This window comes from Fonsecaea erecta (genome assembly GCF_001651985.1).
Source record: "Fonsecaea erecta strain CBS 125763 chromosome Unknown Scaff5, whole genome shotgun sequence".
NCBI lineage: Eukaryota > Fungi > Ascomycota > Eurotiomycetes > Chaetothyriales > Herpotrichiellaceae > Fonsecaea > Fonsecaea erecta.
The window spans coordinates 2,130,743-2,149,433 of NW_017387248.1; the positions used below are offsets into that span (position 1 = coordinate 2,130,743).

Below are 18,691 nucleotides of genomic sequence, written 5' to 3' on the forward strand. Positions count from 1 at the left end.
CACAGACAAAGATTTAGCCTAAACGTGCGCAAAGCCCCCCAATGGCGTCGTGTACATTTCACCCTTAAATGCAGCGCTACACAGATCTGCGGTCAAGTCATTCATCTTCTCTCATCGCGTCTCGGTTCACCTTGGCTCATTCCTCGAAAATGCCCTGCGGCCCCCGGATGGAGGATTTGCGGCTGAGACGGGTGAGGATGATGCAAGTGAGGCTGTGGTTGGCCTGGCCCTTGCGGCTGTAGATGTGGAAGCGGTCCTGGTTGGTGCTGGTGCTGGTGTTGATGTTGGTGTTGGTGTTGGTGCTGATGCTGATGTTGATGTTGATGATGTTGGTGTTGGTGCTGGTGCGCATGTGGATGCGGATGATGTATATGAGGCGTTCCCATGGCGCCGGGACCACGACTCGGGCCAGGAAACGGCGAGTGAGAATGAGAGTGAGAATTGCTGTGCGTGTGGGGAGGCGTAAAGGTTCGGGGAATTTCATGCTGGCCGAATGTCATGTGGCTTTGATTCGCCGCTGCCCCCAACTGGTTCGGACGGGACACAGGGGGGTTTGCATGGTGCTCGATACCGTACATTTCCCGGCGCAACTGTGGTTGTTGCTGTTGCTGCAGCTGGGACTGTGATGGCGGTGGCGGTGGCGGTGGTTGTTGTTGTTGTTGTTGTTGTTGCTGCTGCTGCTGCTGCTGCTGCTGTTCTCGCTCGCGTTCCCGTTCACGCAGTCGCGCCGCTTCTAAATCTCTTAGTTCTCGATGGCGCTGCATGTGCCTCTCATGTTCACGCTGCTCCTGTTGCTTCTGGTTTTGTTGAGCCATATGTTGTTGGATCGTAAGTCGAGTTGGGAACTCGAGAGATGACTGAGGCCGGTGAAGACTCGAGACGGGAGTTGAGCTTGCCGAATGAGAATGATTTTGCGTAACTGTCTGGTGACTAAGCGAAGACGATTGACTCGCTGGCTGCGAAGTAGCATATCCCGCAGAGGGCCCTCGTGAATGATGCGATGAAGCGGAAGCTGATCGCAATTGCGACACCGGCTGCGTCGGTTGTTGAGGTGGAGGCGAGGGCACATGTGGTATTTGGTTGATCTGACCCAGCAGCGTCCGTCGGTGATCAACTCCAGGTCGTTCCCCGGCTCGAGGTGTGTCCACCCGCAGTGGATGGAGCGAAGGGATACTGGTCTGCTGGGAGGTCGGAGTAAGTACAGAGTAAGGACTCGGGGCAGGTGAATGATGGTGACCGCGCTGGTCGCTGGGAGCTCCCTGGGGCCGCGGATCAAAACGATCCATCCATGCTTCATTGCTGGGGCCAGTAGCTGGGGCGGCGGAAAATGAGCTGGGATAATCAGCCGGTGATTGCTGTCCGCTGCCCGCTGAGAGGACGTTGCTGGTACTGGGTCCGTATGGGCCTCGTGCCGTTCTGTTTAGGAGTGAATCTTCCGGATGATGCTGACTTCGCGGCTGCTGTAGCAGGCTATGCCCCGAGGGAAGAGGCGTGATTTGTGGAGACAGAATGGATGTTCGTTTCGGGGCTTCAAGAGAGGGTCGCTTTGGTGGTGGATCTGGTGGATCATCGTTAAGAAGACCAAATACATTCGAACGTTTGGCCGGGGGTTTCGGGGGCTCTGCAGGAGGAGGCACCGGAGCAGGCTGTGATATCTCGGATCGAGGCAGCTGGGAGGCAGTCACTGGTGTTGGTGCCAATGCTGGAGATCCCGTGGGTCCAGTTCGGTACAACGCACGTTGACTTTCCATTCGTCGTAAAGTCGTCATGTCTTGAGGCGTCTCCAAGGGCAGGTGGTTCGGAATTGTCGAGCTGCTGTTACGGCTATGGCTGTGATGCAAGGCATTTTGCTGCGCATATTTTTCAGTGTGAGCTTGAATGCCTTGGAGAGGAGCAGCCGGAGGATGCTGAGGCCGTTGCTGGGTCGGGACGAGATGCTCTCGCGAGCCTAGAAGGCCTGTGCCATTGGCGGCTAGAAAGGATTGTTGACCTAGATCAGGGCGAGGTATATCCGCCAGCCCCCGCGTAAGGACTTGAGGCGACCGCTCTGGAAGGGCTGCCCTCAGATTCTGACGGGAAGGTTGATAGCCAACATCGTCTTGGAATACGCCAGCTTTCGGGCCATGCAACGGTTTTTGGCTGAAGAGCGAGGGATGGTCATTCGATAATCTTGGGACCTCCTCGGTCTTGATCTGAATCGGAGCAGGCACCAGAGGGGCCTCACGATGTGTTTCGCGTACGACTGGGCGGGCTTGAGAAGCAATATCGCCCAGAGCCGTCCTCTCGAGGATGTTCCGCGGGTAGTCTTCAATGCTGCTCTGTTTGATCGCTGCAACTGCCGGGTCAGCATCCATCATGCTCGGTTCGCCGTGGGTTGGACGAGTCAAGGGCCCCAATGTAGTGTCGTATCGACGTTTTCCGGGCATGATCGGACTGGGGGGTGGCAGGGGACCTTTCCCAGTGACACCCCTCTGTTCACGTATCTGCTCTCCGATCCGGGCAGCCTTTTCGAGCTCCTCTTTGGCTTCACCGTTTTGCCGAATTATATAGTTCTTGATCATTGTCGCACTCTTAGTCTTCATGAAGTCAGCAATTGCCGTGAAGTCTCGGCCAAAGTACGACAGAAGTTCCGGCATCTTATTCACTTCGTGAACGGACCAATAACTCGTCACTTGTGATGATGCGGTCGACACAGCAGTGACCAAAGGACCACCAGGGATATCTGATACAGGATAGTGCTGTAAACCTGCTTCAACCGGCAGCTGCGCTGGCGCGATTGGAGGAGGAGGTTCGGGCCTGATGGGCACATTTTCAGCACGAACAAGTGTTCGCCCTCGTTCAGCCTTGGCAGCAGTTGCGGGTTTGCCGCCGGGCGAGGCGTCAGCGGTAATCAATTGCAAAGAAGCCTGCTGCTGCTGCTGCTGCTGCTGCTGCTGCTCTGCTTGGATTTGTGCCTTGGTCCTCCGCACCTTCGTGGCCGTTCCAGTCTTGCGGCCTCGAGACGTCTTAGCTCCACTACCATCGGAATTGCCGTCTTTCAGAGCCGCTGTAAGCTTCTTTGATTGTGGAACAGGTGTTGAAGAGTCAGCTTCACTCGGAGCATCTCCAAATGTCGGTGCCGCTGCTCGCCTGGGTCTTCCACTGTCTGTAACGGCCACAGGTGCCGCCTCTCCCTCGTCACCATTGAGAAGCTCAGACATCAGAGCCGTGGAACGGGGCTTGGTCGTTGCCGCTCGACGACCACGCTTCCTAGGCTGCGATCGTCTCCAAAGGTCTTTGTAGTGAGCCTGAACCTTGGTCAAGTAGTAATGAATGATGCATTCTTGATACGTTCTCCCAGGGATAGACTCTGCTATCTTGCCCCATTTCTTGGGATTTTGACAGTAGGCAGCGATGAAAAGGGCTTGTTCTTCTTCCGTAAAATCATCCTCGGGAGGTAGATAGTCGAAAGCATACAGCGCCAAGTCATTGGGGATGAGATGGTTAGTGTCCTCAAATTGGGATAGTTCAATATCTGCAGGCTTTAACATGGGCGGTACTACTGCCTCCGTTTCATAGTTCGGCATAGAGCTGGACGCTGCTTCACGCTCGCGTCTTTCTTCTTCTTCTTTGAGGGACTGCTGAGACATCAGAATTGCGGCTTGCAAGTCGGCTTCTGTCGTGTTCCGTGCACCTCTCGTCCGTTCGTGGGTCAATGAGGGTGTAACCGATGGCGCCGCTGACGGTGCAGGGGAAGCGGGTGCAGGGCTAGCCTGTAATTCTCGCCGTTCGTGTTCAAGCTGTTGGATCTTCTGCTTCCACAGAGGATATCTGGCCTTGAACTCTGCGTGCATCTCTTCAAGCTCCAATCTCCAGTCCCAGGCATTACGTTCAAATTCTTGTTGTAGAAGGATTGAAACCGCTTCGTGTTCGACCTCGTTGTCCGAATCTTCAAAGACAATTGGCTCGATACCTCTCGACTTCAAATACGGCAAATCTTCGATAGGAGGTGTTGGTATCGGGTTCACTGGTGGCTGCTTGAGAGGCCGTCCTTTGGGGCACGGTGGTTCCACTTCCAGTACTTCCTCTTTAGACCCAGTCTCCTCTGAGGCTTGTTTTGGAGACGGTAATCCGGTCGAAAGAGTAACAGCAGCGGGTATCTCCTCCTTCGTGGCCTCAACGGGGGTGGGAGTTGGTCTCGGGACGAGATCTTGAGATATCATCTGGAGAAATTGCAGTTTCACTAGGAGGGACACTATCCTCGTGTCTTGTAGTAGAGGCGGTGGTTTCTTGGCTTCAAGTAGAACCATCTCATTCTTGTGCCGCTCTTCAGATTCAGCATAATATTCTTCGTCGAAAGAGTCATCCTCGGCTTCATCCTCGTCGTCGCTGGACGCGGGAACTGACATTAACACATCTTCTTGGTGCTGGGTCCCGTCGACGGGCTCCCTGGGCGGGAGTAGGGTCATTTTGGCATCTTGTGTTTTGGGACTGGTTGCTATCAACGCCTTGGGCCCAGACGGCGCCGATGGGGGAGGACTTGCAGGTGTGAGAAGTGCTCGAGCCTTGTCCGGGTACGTAGGGAACGCATTCTGCTGCCGGGGGCCCGTTGGTATGGGCCCCCTGTCCCGAGCATCAGGCTGGAACTGTTTGTTCATTGTGTTCATGATGGATGGCTTTTGTTTGTATTCAGGAGAGTGCCATGGCTTGACGACGTTCGCTTGGCCCGTTCTTGTTCCTTCGCGATCGAGGCGAGGCCCAGTTGGTATTGCTGAAGCGCGATTATCCAACCCAGTAGGTTTGGAAGGTTCCCTTGGTGCCGTAGGAGGTGGTCCAGGGCCAACAGGCTCACTTGAAGACAACCTTTGCTTATAGGATGTCGCATTGCTGCCTAGTCGCGGGCCAGAAGGAACATTTGGAGGCATAGAGCGATCAGCTGCAGGGGGCTTGGACTCGATCGGTGGCTCCTCTTTCTTTGTGGTTCCTTCCATCGATATATTGCTTGCACTTTGAGCTAACCCGGGCCGGGCAGGGCGCGACGCAGGCTCACTGCGAGCCCATGTCTCTTGGTGATGAGGCGTTTTCACGGACTGAGTGAGGGTTGTCGTGGCAGCTGTTCTACTAGCCTTTGGCCCACTAGGCGGTTGAAAAGCAGCTGGCGAAGGTGTTATCTGCTCCGACTTGGCAGGTTGCGGCTTGACTGGGGGTGGTTTTTCAGCAGCCGGTGTGTTGACAGACGGTAAAGATGGCGGAGGGCCATAGTCAAGGCCGATAGGAGTTGGAGGTTGCTGTGAAGGCGGAGGTGGATCACGGCGAGAGGCATCCAGCCGTGAACTCCCAAAATTATCTGCTCCCTCGCCGTCACGTCGATTGTCGCGGAGGGCGCTGGTTGGGGTGGCCACAACAGACGGTCGTCTGCCTGTCTCCAGTTCGAGCTTTCCGGGTCGGTCGTTGAGAGAGGCAGATGGAGTGGTAACAGCGGCAGCCGTGTTTGCAGATGTTCTTGCAGGAGACGCATCCCTTGGCCATATGTCGTGCTCCCGTGTATCTCGCGGTCTGACTTCGCGTTCTCGACTGCGCTCATGATCGCGACGTTCGTACCTATCTGAGCGGTCAGCATCGGCCAGGGGTGGCCGGCCTCGGTCAAATTCGCGATCACGCCAACTCTCCCTCGAACGGCTTCGTGGACGGAACAGCTCCCGCTCTCGATCGCTCACGAACGAACTTCGGCCTCTTCCTCGCTCCCAATCGCCTCTTCCCCTACCACGGCCGAGACCGCCCCGCCCTGCGGGAGGATAGTATGATGATGCAGATTCGGCGGGCCGACCAAAGGTAGAGGGGATTGATTCGCGCGAGTCCCTCCTCGGGCGGACGGGAGAGGCTGAGCGCTCTCTGCCGACATAGGGTCGAGTATCCCTGGCTGATGAGACCGTCCGATCGGCAGCTACGAAATCGCGATCACGTCGAGACCATTCGGCGCGGTCATCTTCTCGGCCACGATAAGACTGTGGAGGCGGTCGTGTGTCGCGTTCGCGATCTCGTTCACGGTCTCTTTCACGGTCCCTCTCCCAGTTGTCATTGGGTCGTGGTGGAGGAAACCCTCCTCCCCGTCCACGCGCAGGTGAGGCAAACGGAAAGCCCCTGCTGCTTTGGAAATCAGCCTTGGGACCACGAGGAGGGTCTCTCTGAGCCGGGCTCAAGCCGGGCTCTGCTTGACCTCTGTAGTTGTTGGAATTTCGGCGGTCGAATCGCGGCGGAGAGCGTTCCCTTGCTGGAGGAGGATATCTTGAAGACGACATACCCCCACCAGCCCACGAGGTGTGGTGAATGGTGAATTCTATTGGCCCGCAGTCGGTTGGCTTGGGGCGGAACACATCACGTGACTGAGGACCCGTGAATCCCTAGGCAGATCTGGCCAGCCCAATGTCGGGTCTTCCACTCAATGCAGGTGGCGGCTGTTAGCGTGGCTTTTGAAGGGCTGAGATAATCCTGTCTCGTGCAATGCCGGGGGCTTCGACGTGCACACGCTAACGTTTCGTCCCTGTTCTGTTTGAGTTGAAGTTCTTGCTGTCAAAAGAAAATCCGCCGCGCCCGTCTGAAAGCCACAAACTGCACGGTTACGCACCGATCAGGCGTCCCCTGCAGCGTTCCACACTTCGGAGAGCAAAATGACCGAACGGGCTGCACGGGTGAAGTGTAGTAGGCCTTTTTCGGGTTTCTGAAGCCAATTGTGTGAATTAAAATCGAACACGTCGTTAGAATGTCGCGCCCTCGACGCTTTCCAAGTCGACCGTCGTTCACGAGGACAAACTTGAGAAGACTGTAAGACAAAATGATTAATCGACCGTGTGGTACGTGGCAGAAATGAGCCGGATTTCGCTGTGCCGGAGAAGAAAGGAAGGTAGAGTTTCGAAGTGAAATGGGGGCTGGCTTCGAATCCGTGTGGAAAAGGAAACGCCTCGTATTGGTGCTTTGTGAAGATCGCGAAATCGCAGACAGTGATCGAGCTCCAATGCGCGCTGTCGCGGGTTGTGTTGGTTGGAGTTGTGGGATAAAATGAATTTAATGGGAAGAGATGGGAAAAGACCAGGGAGGGAGGGAGAGGACGAAAAGAGATGGATGGGTCAGACAACGGACAAGGCGCTTGTGATGGTGTTGGTTTGGTAGTGGTGGTGTTGGTGGAGGAGGAGGAGGAGGAGGAGGAACGAGCTTGGTGCTTGTTGCTTGAGAATTGCGGGCCACCGACGGCTAAGTGAGGCCTGCTGCACCTCAATCTTAGCCGCCGCCCCCGATCCGCCGCCTGTGCGCGTGCAGATGACCATTGCGTCGACCATTGCGTCAACCGAGGATTTAATTACCGAGAGTCTCGATGGTATTACCGAGACTGAAGGTCTTGATACCTTGATGTCGCAAGACAGGTTCCTGTCATTACAGAGCTGTTACACCTGCACGCCACCCCGACTCAGAGAGAAATAACCAACGTTCCCCCCTCTCGGCGCCCCTAGCGAGCTTGCTAGAGTCTGCCGGGGTCCCAGATTCGAACATTATGGGCGCCCAGACTCCAGCCGGAGCCAGATTTTGACTACAAAATCTTCAGGAGTGATCGCCTTCCTGTCAAGTCTGATAGGCGGCCATCTGCCTCCAACGCCAGCGAATCATTGTACGAGCACAGTTTCTGCCTATGATCTGGGTTTTCACCCTTGCTCTGTGCTCAAATGCCCGCCTTGATTCCCTTAAAATATTTGCTAACCACATGAAGAATAAGTGCAGAGATCAAGCATGGGATCCGCACCACCTGCTAAAGCCACAGATGCTGTCTTGGTGGCGTCCGACCCTGTTCCCGATGGGGCTCGACAGGTCAAAGGCATCGACTGGTTGTCCTTGCCTGACGAACAACGGACTATCATCTCGAATTTTGTCGACCAACTCACCGGACAAGGGTTTCAATCGAGTTCAATAGGTGATGCAATCCGTATCATCAATGACATGGTCTGTCAGGCGAGAGGTCCGCTGGAAAAAGAAGCAGTTCTGACCGCTTTCAGAGATCATGGAGAGACCCCGAGTCGGGCGATGGAACCACCATCTTTCTGGGTTACACCTCCAACATGATATCATCTGGCCTGCGCGACACCTTTCGCTACCTTGTCCAGCATCGCCACGTCTCGGCCATTGTCACCACTGCCGGGGGGGTGGAAGAGGACTTCATCAAGTGTCTAGCTCCCACATACTTGGGCTCTTTTTCTGCCTCTGGGGCTGACCTACGAGCCAAGGGATTGAACCGCATCGGGAATCTCATCGTTCCCAACAACAACTATTGCTCCTTCGAGGACTGGGTCATTCCCATCCTGGACAAGATGCTGGCGGAACAGGAAGAGGAGTTTGCAAGGTCCGGAGAACGATTCATGTGGACTCCCAGCACCATCATTCACCGGCTAGGCAAAGAGATCAACGACGAATCATCGGTATACTACTGGGCATACAAGAACGATATCCCCGTCTTTTGTCCCGCCTTGACGGACGGCAGTCTTGGAGATATGATCTACTTCCATTCCTTCAAAGCCTCCCCCCTGCATCTCGGCATCGACATAGCGAAGGACATCCGGAAGATCAATACGCTTGCAGTACGGGCGAAACGAGCTGGGATGATTATCCTCGGAGGTGGAGTCGTCAAGCACCATATAGCTAACGCGTGTCTAATGCGGAATGGCGCCGACAGTGCGGTCTATGTTAACACTGCACAGGAGTTCGATGGGAGCGATGCTGGTGCCCGACCGGATGAGGCAGTGAGTTGGGGCAAGTAAGTCTTCGCACCACACTATGCCAATATCTACTATTGAGGCTGACCAAACCTAGAATCAAAGCCGATGGGGACAGCGTGAAGGTATGGAAAGAATGAAAACCCCAACTCGATGACGGCTCCAGACTAACGTGGGAAACAACAGGTCTATGTTGAAGCGTGAGCACTCATCTTGGTCAAGACTTTTGTCAACGATGATCTGGGCTAATGGACATTCTCAGTACAATCAGCTTCCCCCTGATTGTGGCCGGCACTTTTGCGAAACCCGAACCAAACCCATGACTCGCAGGTACAATTGAAGCTGAGGCTGCTGGCCAGGCCACGAAGCACTGATATCTCCCCGCGCACATGGCCAAGGCAGACAGCCGTAAAACTGATGAAGCAGTGTGGAGACTACTAGCGTGGTGTGGACCCTGCCGATTTCTGACTGGCAAGTGAGTCAGGCTGAGAGGGTTGGGACAATGGGAGGTTTTGAAAGGATAACGGATTACGGGTGGCAGTGGAACAGATCACACTGATGGGTTCACGAACCAATGAATACTCGATAGAGACGGGGGCACAACGCCATTCCTACCAACTAAACGATGAGTCTTGCCGGACATCTGCAAAGGACTAAGTGGCTGAGCCTCACTACCACGAGTGGGCTTTGCGGCCCAAAGGCGGGTGGCAACAGCTGGGGAGTCATTCCTGCGCTGGTACGTGGGGTGAGAGGGAGAGCGCTAGTAGCCATTACAGAGTTAAGCCTAGTAGCCTGGCCTAGTAGCCCATGATGCACGCGGCGACTTTGGGCCGGGGGGGATCCAAGCGCTGGAGCCTGTCACCGCCATCCAATGGCTAAGCCTCCATGCCGATGCCTGGGACTTCGTTCGTTGCCTGCACTTACCGGTTCTACCAAAACTCCTGCATAAATGCACCCTCTTGAATTGCAAAAGTCGGAGCCGTTCATGCACACAAAACTCCCTGCTCACCCTGGAATTAAGCTGTGACTCCTGCCATTCTCCCCAAAGCCCATTGTCAACTGTTTGAAAATGTGACCTGGTGTTCGTACCTCTCTGGTGAAGCAAACAATCTCAACTTGATATACATTCTAAACCCAAGCATTCACCGCCTCACTCTTCTCTCTTCGCTTCTTTCTTTTCTACGCATCGGTTTCTGACCCTGCTGCTGGAACCATGGCCTCCCAAGGCACTTCACCTGTCCTTGTCCAGGCCCATCCTCATCCACCTCATACGTTAAACTCCACACTCAGTGCAGAACTTGAGCCTAGCCACCACGCACAAACGTCAGCCATGCCCCGTCCCGAAGTGCACGAACCTCTTTCTTCCAGTTCTCCACACCCTCCGCCTGATCTACCATCATCCTCACACGAAATACCGGACGCAGAAATGGCGGATGTTCCTTCTACAGAGCCCGAATCTCAACCGCAAGAGTCGGCGAATACTGCTGAAGCAGAGCCTGCGGCCGAGGTTTCGGAGAGCGTGGTGGTTCCGGAATCTGCAACGTCTGAAGAGGAAGGAACAAGTACATCGGTAACGGAAGCCCCAAATCAAGACTCAAGCACTACGCCTCCTCCGCCACCGGAGCCGCGCCATAACATTCCAGAATGGACAATCTATGAAGAGGACTGGTCAAAGCCGACCGAGGAGGAGATGGAAGAACTGAGACTGAGAGAATCCAGAGGTACAGAACTGAGCGCACTGGACGTCCCTAGTGTGGAGAAGCGCATCTATTCAGACGTGGACGTTCCAGACATGCGTCCGATCAAGAAGTTGCGCCTCAGCTGGGTCATCAAGGGCGTCAGAGGAACCAAGGACAGACCCAACCATGCCAGAGTCATGGTCTCACCCCCTGCCGTTGTGGATGGGAACTACTGGCAGATCAAATTCTACCCGCGCGGCCATACAACCTCAACTTATAGTGCGTACATAAAGTGCAGCAGACGGCCTCCTAAACCAGACTCCAAACCGTCTGACAGCACCTTCTCAGTTTTCGAAGGGCCCCCAGACGCAGATTTGGGAAACGGCGTCGTGCCTACCATGACGCTCAAGACTGAATGGAAAGCCAACAACGAGGACTGCGCTTCAAATGCCTCCGCTACCGCTAACGCAGGCCAAAAGCAAGACAGTCAACCACCTTCCGAAGGAGCAAATTCCGGCGATGTCGATCTTGGTCATAACGATGCGCTTGATATACAAACTACTGCAGAGCCGGGAGACGATGACTGGCGACTCTCTGCTCAGCTTGGAGTGGTGATGTACAACCCCGAAGAGCCACGCACTTGTACGTATGCCTCCACGGCAGGACAATTCTCCAGGTATGTGGATGATTGGGGCTGGTCGAGCGTTGCAGGACCCTGGAGAGATGCACACCTTCGACAACATTTGCAGCGAGCACCGCTCCTACAGAACGACACCATTGCCATTGACGCCTACATTCGCATCTTCGATGATCCGACCAAGGCGTTGTGGTGGCGTAGCTCCGACGCTGAACCCCACTGGGACTCAAAATCGCTTGCAGGATACTTCCCAATGGGAACTCCTCCGCTGTACCACAGTCCTGCCGTGGCAGGGATGACTGCATGGCTTCTTCTGGCCCCGTTCCGCAAAGTCCTTCAGCAAGCGGACGCCGGGGGCTGGCGGCATAATTCCCAAGTTCGACCGAGGCCTTTCATCGCTCAACTGCAGATGATCCTCTTTTTGATGCGAACGTCAAGAAAGGAACGTGAAACCTACGTGGATCTGTACCCTGCGATCCAAACCCTGAGAGACTTTGGAGAAGAGTACACGGACGTGAAAACCTTCTGGGAAGCGTTTCGAAGGACGATCGAACTCGAACTTGAACATGATCAAGAAAGCTTGAGAGCACTGAAGACAATTTTTGACAGTCCGCACGGCCCGGTTTCGCTACCACCGCTACCGGTTGAGAACGTGCTGGACATCCAGCAAGGGCTCGCCCGTGTCTTGCGGGATATGAATTTCAAAGGATGCCTTCCCAACTTTCTGCCTCTCATGCTAGCGCGGGACAAGTTTGACACGACGACACGAGAGTGGAAATTGCTTTACGACCGTGTGATCTTGAACGATGAGATTGATGTGTCGGAATTCAGCACAGACGCAGACGGCGTTAAGTACACCCTCTACGGATTCATGGTACATGCCGGTGTACGAAACTCTGGGAAGTTCTACGCGGTTTTGCGACCGAATGGGCCAAACACAATGTGGCTTGCTTTCGAGGATGGGGATGGTAACCAAGTATTCTCTTACAGCAGAAAGGCCATTCAGGTATTCGAGGGACTCGAAGGACAGGCTCTGAAGGATTTCAACTCGACCCGGACCACTGCTTACATGGCAATGTACGTTAAGACGAGCTGCTTAGCCGAGTATCTGCCTGGAGGTCTGGAACCGTATGCGCTGCCGAAATGGCTGGCACCATATCTTGAATCTTCATATCAGGAAGCCCATGGAAACTTTGTTGAAGAGCCCACGGATGGGGCTTCGGAAGAAATCAACGTTGAGGTCTACTCTGATGAAGGCATCATCGGAAGAGAAGGGCTGCTCGACATGTACAACATCAAACAGCAGTCTCGGCATAAAGGGCTGTTCCACCTACTGAGCTCGCCCAAAGAGGCAACATATCAGGACCTAAGACAGCGCCTCGCCGGAAAGCTTGGAATTAGTGATCCTCAAATGATCCGGCTTTTTCAGATGGGGTACAGCGGCATTGGACACTACGCAACTGCTCAAATGCTCAACGTCAACCTGACGGACACTGTCGGCGACGGTCAAGTTGTGGGCCAGCCATTATGCTTGTGGATGTCAGTGCTCGGCAAGGATGAGCTTGAATTATTTGGTGAGCCGGACCGAGCACCCGCCCAAGTGGAAGCGGACCTGCTGCCTTCAGAAAGTGAAACATCCCTCTCGGCCAATGTCGCCCACGGGAATGAAGAACAAATTGCTGCTCCTGACGCGGAACAAGCTTCGATCCGAGCAGCTGTTACGGCCGACGTTGACCGTATCTCAAATAACACACAGCAACCGCCCGCGGTCGCCGTGGAGATCAACGATCCAGACACTCCCATGCACGAGATTCCACCCCCGACCGCCGAGGAAAGCTTGACTGCGAATGTGCCTCATGGTCATCTCATCGACGCGGCAGCGCATGGGGAGATGGCAGCCCCGCCTGTCGCCGATGAGACGCAGTTCATTTCAGCACCCGGGTTCTCAACGTTATCTCAAGCAGAAGAATCTCTGATTGCCGCGGTCATCTCTGAAGAGTCTGAAGCTATGGACTTTGTCATGAACTCCGGATCTGCCTCGACGGATAATTCAGCCTCGCAATCTGGCGAGTCGTCACAGTCTTCATCTCCGCCCTCTGAGAAGCAGGGACCTGTCGATAATGTCTATGGCTTCATTCAAATGTTCGACGTTGACAAGCAAACTTTCCGCGTCCAAGGGACCTTCTTCGCCCGGTCAGAAGAAAGAGTGAGAGACTTCGTGCAGAGGCGCTTTGGCTATGGACCCGACAAGAACTTTATTGCCTGGCGTCGCCATTCCACCGTCGATGGAACTGTTGTGGGACCCGAGGACACGTTTCTGGATCCTCGGTTCGTCAACGGTTGTGATCTTGTCGTGTACGAGCCAGTGTCAGAATCTCGTGTGAGAGAGCTTGAAAAGGAAGGCAAGTTTGCCACTCCTCACGAACTATCCCACTTCTTGCGGATGGTTGAGCGTCGACATCCAGTCCAGGCCAAAACAAGCATCGACCCGGTCGAGATTGCGGATTTTGGAACCGACTACTACAAAGGACCCCTGGTCAATGGACTCTGCCATGGGGCTAAGTGCTTCAGTATCAGTTCCACGGGCAACACCTACGAAGGACCCCTTGTTTGCAACATCAAACGCGGCAAAGGAGGCAAGATGACATATTATAATGGCGACACCTATGAAGGAGAATGGTGCCATGACGAGCGTCACGGCCATGGCACTTTTGTGGAGGCTAGAACGGGCAACAAATACGTGGGCGGCTTTGAGAACGGCAAGCGGTGGGGGATGGGCACCACGTACTGGCAGGTTGCAGACGAGCAGGCGGACCTGTGCCAGATCTGCTACAGCAACGAGATTGACGCGTTGTTCTTCGACTGTGGACACGTGTGTGCTTGTGTCGAATGCGCGAAGCAGTGTGAGATCTGCCCTATTTGCCGGAAAACGGTGAAGCAGGTGGTCAAAATGTTCCGAGCCTGAGACAATTTTTCGATCATAGGGATATACTATTGCGTGAAAGAAGCCAAGCAAGCGGGCGTTTTCGGAGAAGCTGGCAAAGAAAGCAATGGGTTCTGGACATGGATTTTGTTTGTTTAATTGGCATATGCGAGTCGGTCCTTCGGATATGGTTCACATTTAGCATGGAAAACCGGTATCGAGCGGACTGGCCGACCGTGACGATCAGATCATCTGGACATGAGCACAATTGACGATTCAATTCACATCACGTTACCGGGGCCAACTCCACAGTTTCTTGGTATCGTGGTGCGAAACTTCCCTCTGGCGGATCCATCTCGTATTCTGGACTTTCCTAGAAATGCCTCGCCGGCCTCTCTGTGGCCCTCGGCTATGGCTCATTGGTCTCTTCTCTTCCCTTGCCCCAGTTTATATGCAGGAACCAACTGGAGAACAGATGAAGTCGGAACGAATCAAGTCTCGCGAGACATCTCCTTCCGTCGTGTCTTATACGTCAAAGGGTCTCCGTAGACTGTTTTAGGAAAGTCCAGGGTGGATACCTCACATTTCCAGACGCTGCCATCATATATGCCGGAATGTGTTTGGGGGTTTCCGTTTGATGGATCAACCAATGCTCTAATTTAAAAAGAAGGCTCGACGACCCCAAAATCTCGAAGGGTTTCTTCGTCCTCCCTCGACTCTGTTATCTCAGCCCTTCCTCGACTCAGTTAGCATAACCTGAAGCAGAACACCTCAATCCACAAGGATCACCATCATGTCTCCGAAGCCCACACTTATCTTTGTGCCTGGGGCGTGGCACACAGCCGATACATGGACAAAGATCTGCAAAATCCTCGAAAACCAGCACCAGTACAAATGCATCCCTCTGACATTGCCATCAACACAGTCCGACCCCAGCGCAACTCTTCTGGGAGACATTGAAACCGTCCGCAACGCCATTGTCGCCGAGACCTCACAGGGACGTGATGTCGTGGTGGTGATGCACTCGTACGGTGGCATTCCCGGGCAAAGCGCGATCAAGGGCCTCACCTCGCCCAAGTGGGAGACGGATACGGCGGAGAGCAAGAAAACCGGTCATGTTATTGGCCTCATCTTGATGGCATCGGGCTTTGTGGTTCCTGCAAAGTCTTTCATAGATGGCATGGGAGGCCAACCACCTCCATCCTTCATCCTGAACAAGGAGAGCGGCTTTGCCGAGCTGGTCGTCGACCCGCGTGAACTCTTCTACCACGACCTGCCGGAGGAAGAGGGCAAGGAGTGGGTCAAGAAGCTTACCAAGCATTCGATGATCACGCTCACCGAGGGCGGCGAGCATACCTATGCCGGGTGGATGGATGTGCCATCGTGGTATCTTGCCACTACAGAAGACCACGCCTTGCCGGTGGAAGCACAGCGAATGTTTGTGCAGATGACAAAGGATGCGGGAGGAGATGTCACTCTGAGGGAGATTCACAGCAGTCATTCGCCCATGCTTAGTCGACCAGAGGAGACGGTGCAGGTTGTTCTAGATGCTGTAGCTAGCTTTGTGAAATAGTCTGTGCTATTTGCTCTGCTATAGATTCTCCACTCTTGAACGCACCAAACATTACACAGGCCCTAACAAGGCTCTCTCTAAATTCGCGATGTGAAACACAGTAGCAAACTTCCCAAACTGGAGTATATTCAAAAGCTTTCAGAGGCCCACCTACAAACCTGAGCGACAGCTTCCTTCTTCACTCTGGCCTTTCTTCATTCTCATTCTCTCCTCTGTGTATATAGTTATCAATCTGATCAAGGTGATGACGACCGGGACCCTGGCCGACGCTGGTGTAACAGGCAAGGCTGAGGATGGGTGCCTTCGAAAAGGGGGCTACTCCAAACCATTTGACGTTCACACAGACGTCAATCATGATCCACCAGCTTTGCATCTGACGCAGACAGTTGTTGCTTCAGGGTTCCATCATTGTCATGTATACATCTTGCAGCAACACACCAGCCCGTCTCCCTACACTCCATGGCACAGGGTTCGACACTAGGCAGTCCGAGCAGTGAATTCGATGATTCACGACGCGTGAGAGGAATCTGCTGGTGCCAAAGAAGGACAACCAAGGACTATTTAACGCGAGTATCCCGTCATCCTCCGACCTTCCTGTTCGGACTATGCAGAGCACAGCCCCGGTGAGTCGTGACTGAGTGCGCCCGCTTGCTATCGGACTACAGCTCTTTCCGTCATCGTGGTCGCCAGGAAAAAGTGCCGAGATCAAGAGCATGATCACCAGGGCCACCGTGTCGGGATTGCGGTGCTATGTCGTGCCTGAGGACATGCAGGCCGAGAGGGGCGTTGAAGCTGTCATAGAGCATGTCAAGAACCAGCTGCCTAAGGTCATCAAAGGCGATTTGGGATCGGAATGATATGTGTGTTCTCAAGGGAACGTATGGACTGATATGGCATGGTGGCGTATGCGCTGGAAAAAGGGAAAGGAGACGGAGGCACGGGCGGGCATCTTTCGATCCGTACATAGTTTCTAACCGTGGTGTCTCAGACATGCGAGTGATCTTGGTCCTGATTGTCCCGTAGAACTCGCTTTCTTGTGAGACCAGACCTCTCTCCATTGGTAGCGGTGAGTGCGAGTCGAAGTCCAGGATCCCAAATGCCTCGTGCACGGATATCGATCCGCATATTTCACAGAAGATCGCCAATGGACATGCCCCGATGAGAAATTTCCAGATGAGGTCTGAAGAATCGAAGGACCCTGAGATGCCATTCTTGAAAAGAGTGGTCTCAACCGGAGCAACAAAAAAGCGGCATTTAACACACAACCAAGTTCTCGTGGTGCCGCCACAGTTTATCTGCCCCAAGCTGCCTGAAGTATTTCCCATTGGCTACTTCTAAAAGCCAGCCTCTGTTCCCATTGGACGGACGCACCATGGCGATGAATCCAACATTTCCTATTGGTGGAGCTGATGAATGCTCAGATTATCGATGTACACAGCGAACACGGGTCTGGACAATAATCTTCACATATTCGCGAAGTCGATTCAAGCCACTCGCCTTTGGAGGTGGGCAGCTTCAGACCATCTTATCCACAAAATGTCTCTTCTGGTTGGTTCAAGACTCTCGATGTTCTTGCCTGCAATGTACATTGTGATTTCGGCGACCGAAACGACTCCTATGTTACATCATCCCAATCAAGGGGCTCTTTATGGGAAGGAGTGGCCTCAAGCGAATTTTTGAAAGGGGAGGACTTCAACGAAGGTTCTTACAAGGCAGCAAGATACATCAGAATATAGACACCCAACCGCATTTGCAATAACAGCCGCAACATGATTGACAAGCCCACCGTCACGAAGACCGCCGTTGTGACGGGTGCCGTGTCTGGCATGGGACTCGCACTGACCCGTCACCTCCTGGCCAAGACAGACGACAGCAACATCAAGGAACGGTGGCTGGTTGTTCTAGCCGACATCAACGAAGTCGGATACGAAGCCATCAAGCCCACCCTGGACCAAGATCGTCACATCTTCGTCCATACCGATGTCTCACAATTCTCAAGCCAGCTGGAGCTCTTCGAGCGCGCTTTTGACTGGTCAGGCGGCCGCATCGACTTCTTCGCCAACAACGCCGGGATCCCCGACCAGCAGCCGCTGTTGGGGTGGCTCGAACATCCCGAGACGGCTGGAGAGGAAGAAGAAGGAGAAGACCCAGTCGAGCCTGACCTCAGATGCCTCGATGTCGACCTAAAGGCGGCATTCCACGGATTGAAGCTCTTTGTCCATTTCACCAGGAAGACGCGGAACCTGCTCGGCCGACAGACCGCCGCAGAAATGGATGACATTGGAATCAATGGGGGAGATGCCGCCATTGGAATTGCAGCAGCGCACGATTTCCACCCCAAGATGGTCATCACGGCTTCCATGGCCGCCCAGTATCCCTTCTATATTCTACCGATGTACACTGCGGCAAAGCACGGTTGTGTGGGCCTAATACGAGCAGCAGCGCCGACGCTGTTTGCAGACGAGGGTATCACACTGAACGGGATCATGCCCAGCACCACAAAGACGAACATCATCCCCAAGCCCATCCTCGAGCAATGGCCCGAAGACCACTTTACTCCTGTAGAGACCATCATACGAGCCTTTGACGAGCTCATCGATGTCACTGGACGGGTTGCCCAGGACGGGCTGAGCGATGGTCAGGACGGACAGGTCAAAAATGGATGCTGTGTGGAAGCGTCGACGGATCGCTTGTTCTACCGTGCCCCGGTCCCGTTTCCGAACGCAGTGCAGGAATGGGTCGGGGAGCAGTCGAGGCGAGATGGCATTCTAGGGACGTTCATGCAAAAAGCAATGGACTATAAGGCGAATGGGTCTAACTGAATGTATAAGGCTGAAGGGGGGATTTGTGCGAGAATTCCTCCGCCGTCCTGAGTCGTTGCGTCGCTATTGCCTCTTATGGCTGAGGTCGGGCGTAATGGTTCCTCTGATAGGGCAGCCAGGCTCAGAGAGAGGAGGGAGGAGAGAGAGAAACTTGAAGCATATGTTTCTTTTTGGATGGAGATGGCCGATATCTTCTCTCTTACTGCAACCAAGGGCCACGTCCAAAAGAGACAACACACATATATCGAAACTAGACCCGGATGTCGCCGGGCGGAACGAGCATCTGAGATGACGGTGCGATATGTAGTCGATGTCCGCAACC

General features: G+C 54.1%; 5 protein-coding genes across 5 annotated transcripts; 4 read left to right on the forward strand and 1 right to left on the reverse strand.

The window, feature by feature from the left end:
- Positions 1–136: 136 nt before the first annotated feature.
- AYL99_06834 (hypothetical protein) lies at positions 137–6,278 on the reverse strand (the record flags this gene model as incomplete). Its single annotated transcript, XM_018838343.1, has 2 exons — positions 137–485; positions 577–6,278. 2 exons carry the CDS (start codon positions 6,276–6,278, stop codon positions 137–139), a joined length of 6,051 nt encoding a protein of 2,016 aa, XP_018692903.1.
- A 1,480-nt stretch (positions 6,279–7,758) lies between these two features.
- Positions 7,759–9,058, forward strand: AYL99_06835 (deoxyhypusine synthase; the record flags this gene model as incomplete). The annotated part of the gene is made up of 5 exons (XM_018838344.1): positions 7,759–7,968; positions 8,022–8,776; positions 8,833–8,860; positions 8,922–8,935; positions 8,998–9,058. 5 exons carry the CDS (start codon positions 7,759–7,761, stop codon positions 9,056–9,058), a joined length of 1,068 nt encoding a protein of 355 aa, XP_018692904.1.
- A 1,007-nt stretch (positions 9,059–10,065) lies between these two features.
- Positions 10,066–14,016, forward strand: AYL99_06836 (hypothetical protein; the record flags this gene model as incomplete). Its single annotated transcript, XM_018838345.1, has 1 exon — positions 10,066–14,016. The coding sequence occupies one exon, from the start codon at positions 10,066–10,068 to the stop codon at positions 14,014–14,016; it is 3,951 nt and encodes a 1,316-aa protein (XP_018692905.1).
- A 751-nt stretch (positions 14,017–14,767) lies between these two features.
- Positions 14,768–15,547, forward strand: AYL99_06837 (hypothetical protein; the record flags this gene model as incomplete). The annotated part of the gene is made up of 1 exon (XM_018838346.1): positions 14,768–15,547. One exon carries the CDS (start codon positions 14,768–14,770, stop codon positions 15,545–15,547), a length of 780 nt encoding a protein of 259 aa, XP_018692906.1.
- A 1,769-nt stretch (positions 15,548–17,316) lies between these two features.
- On the forward strand, positions 17,317–18,369 carry AYL99_06838 (hypothetical protein; the record flags this gene model as incomplete). The annotated part of the gene is made up of 1 exon (XM_018838347.1): positions 17,317–18,369. One exon carries the CDS (start codon positions 17,317–17,319, stop codon positions 18,367–18,369), a length of 1,053 nt encoding a protein of 350 aa, XP_018692907.1.
- Between the last annotated feature and the right edge of the window lie 322 nt (positions 18,370–18,691).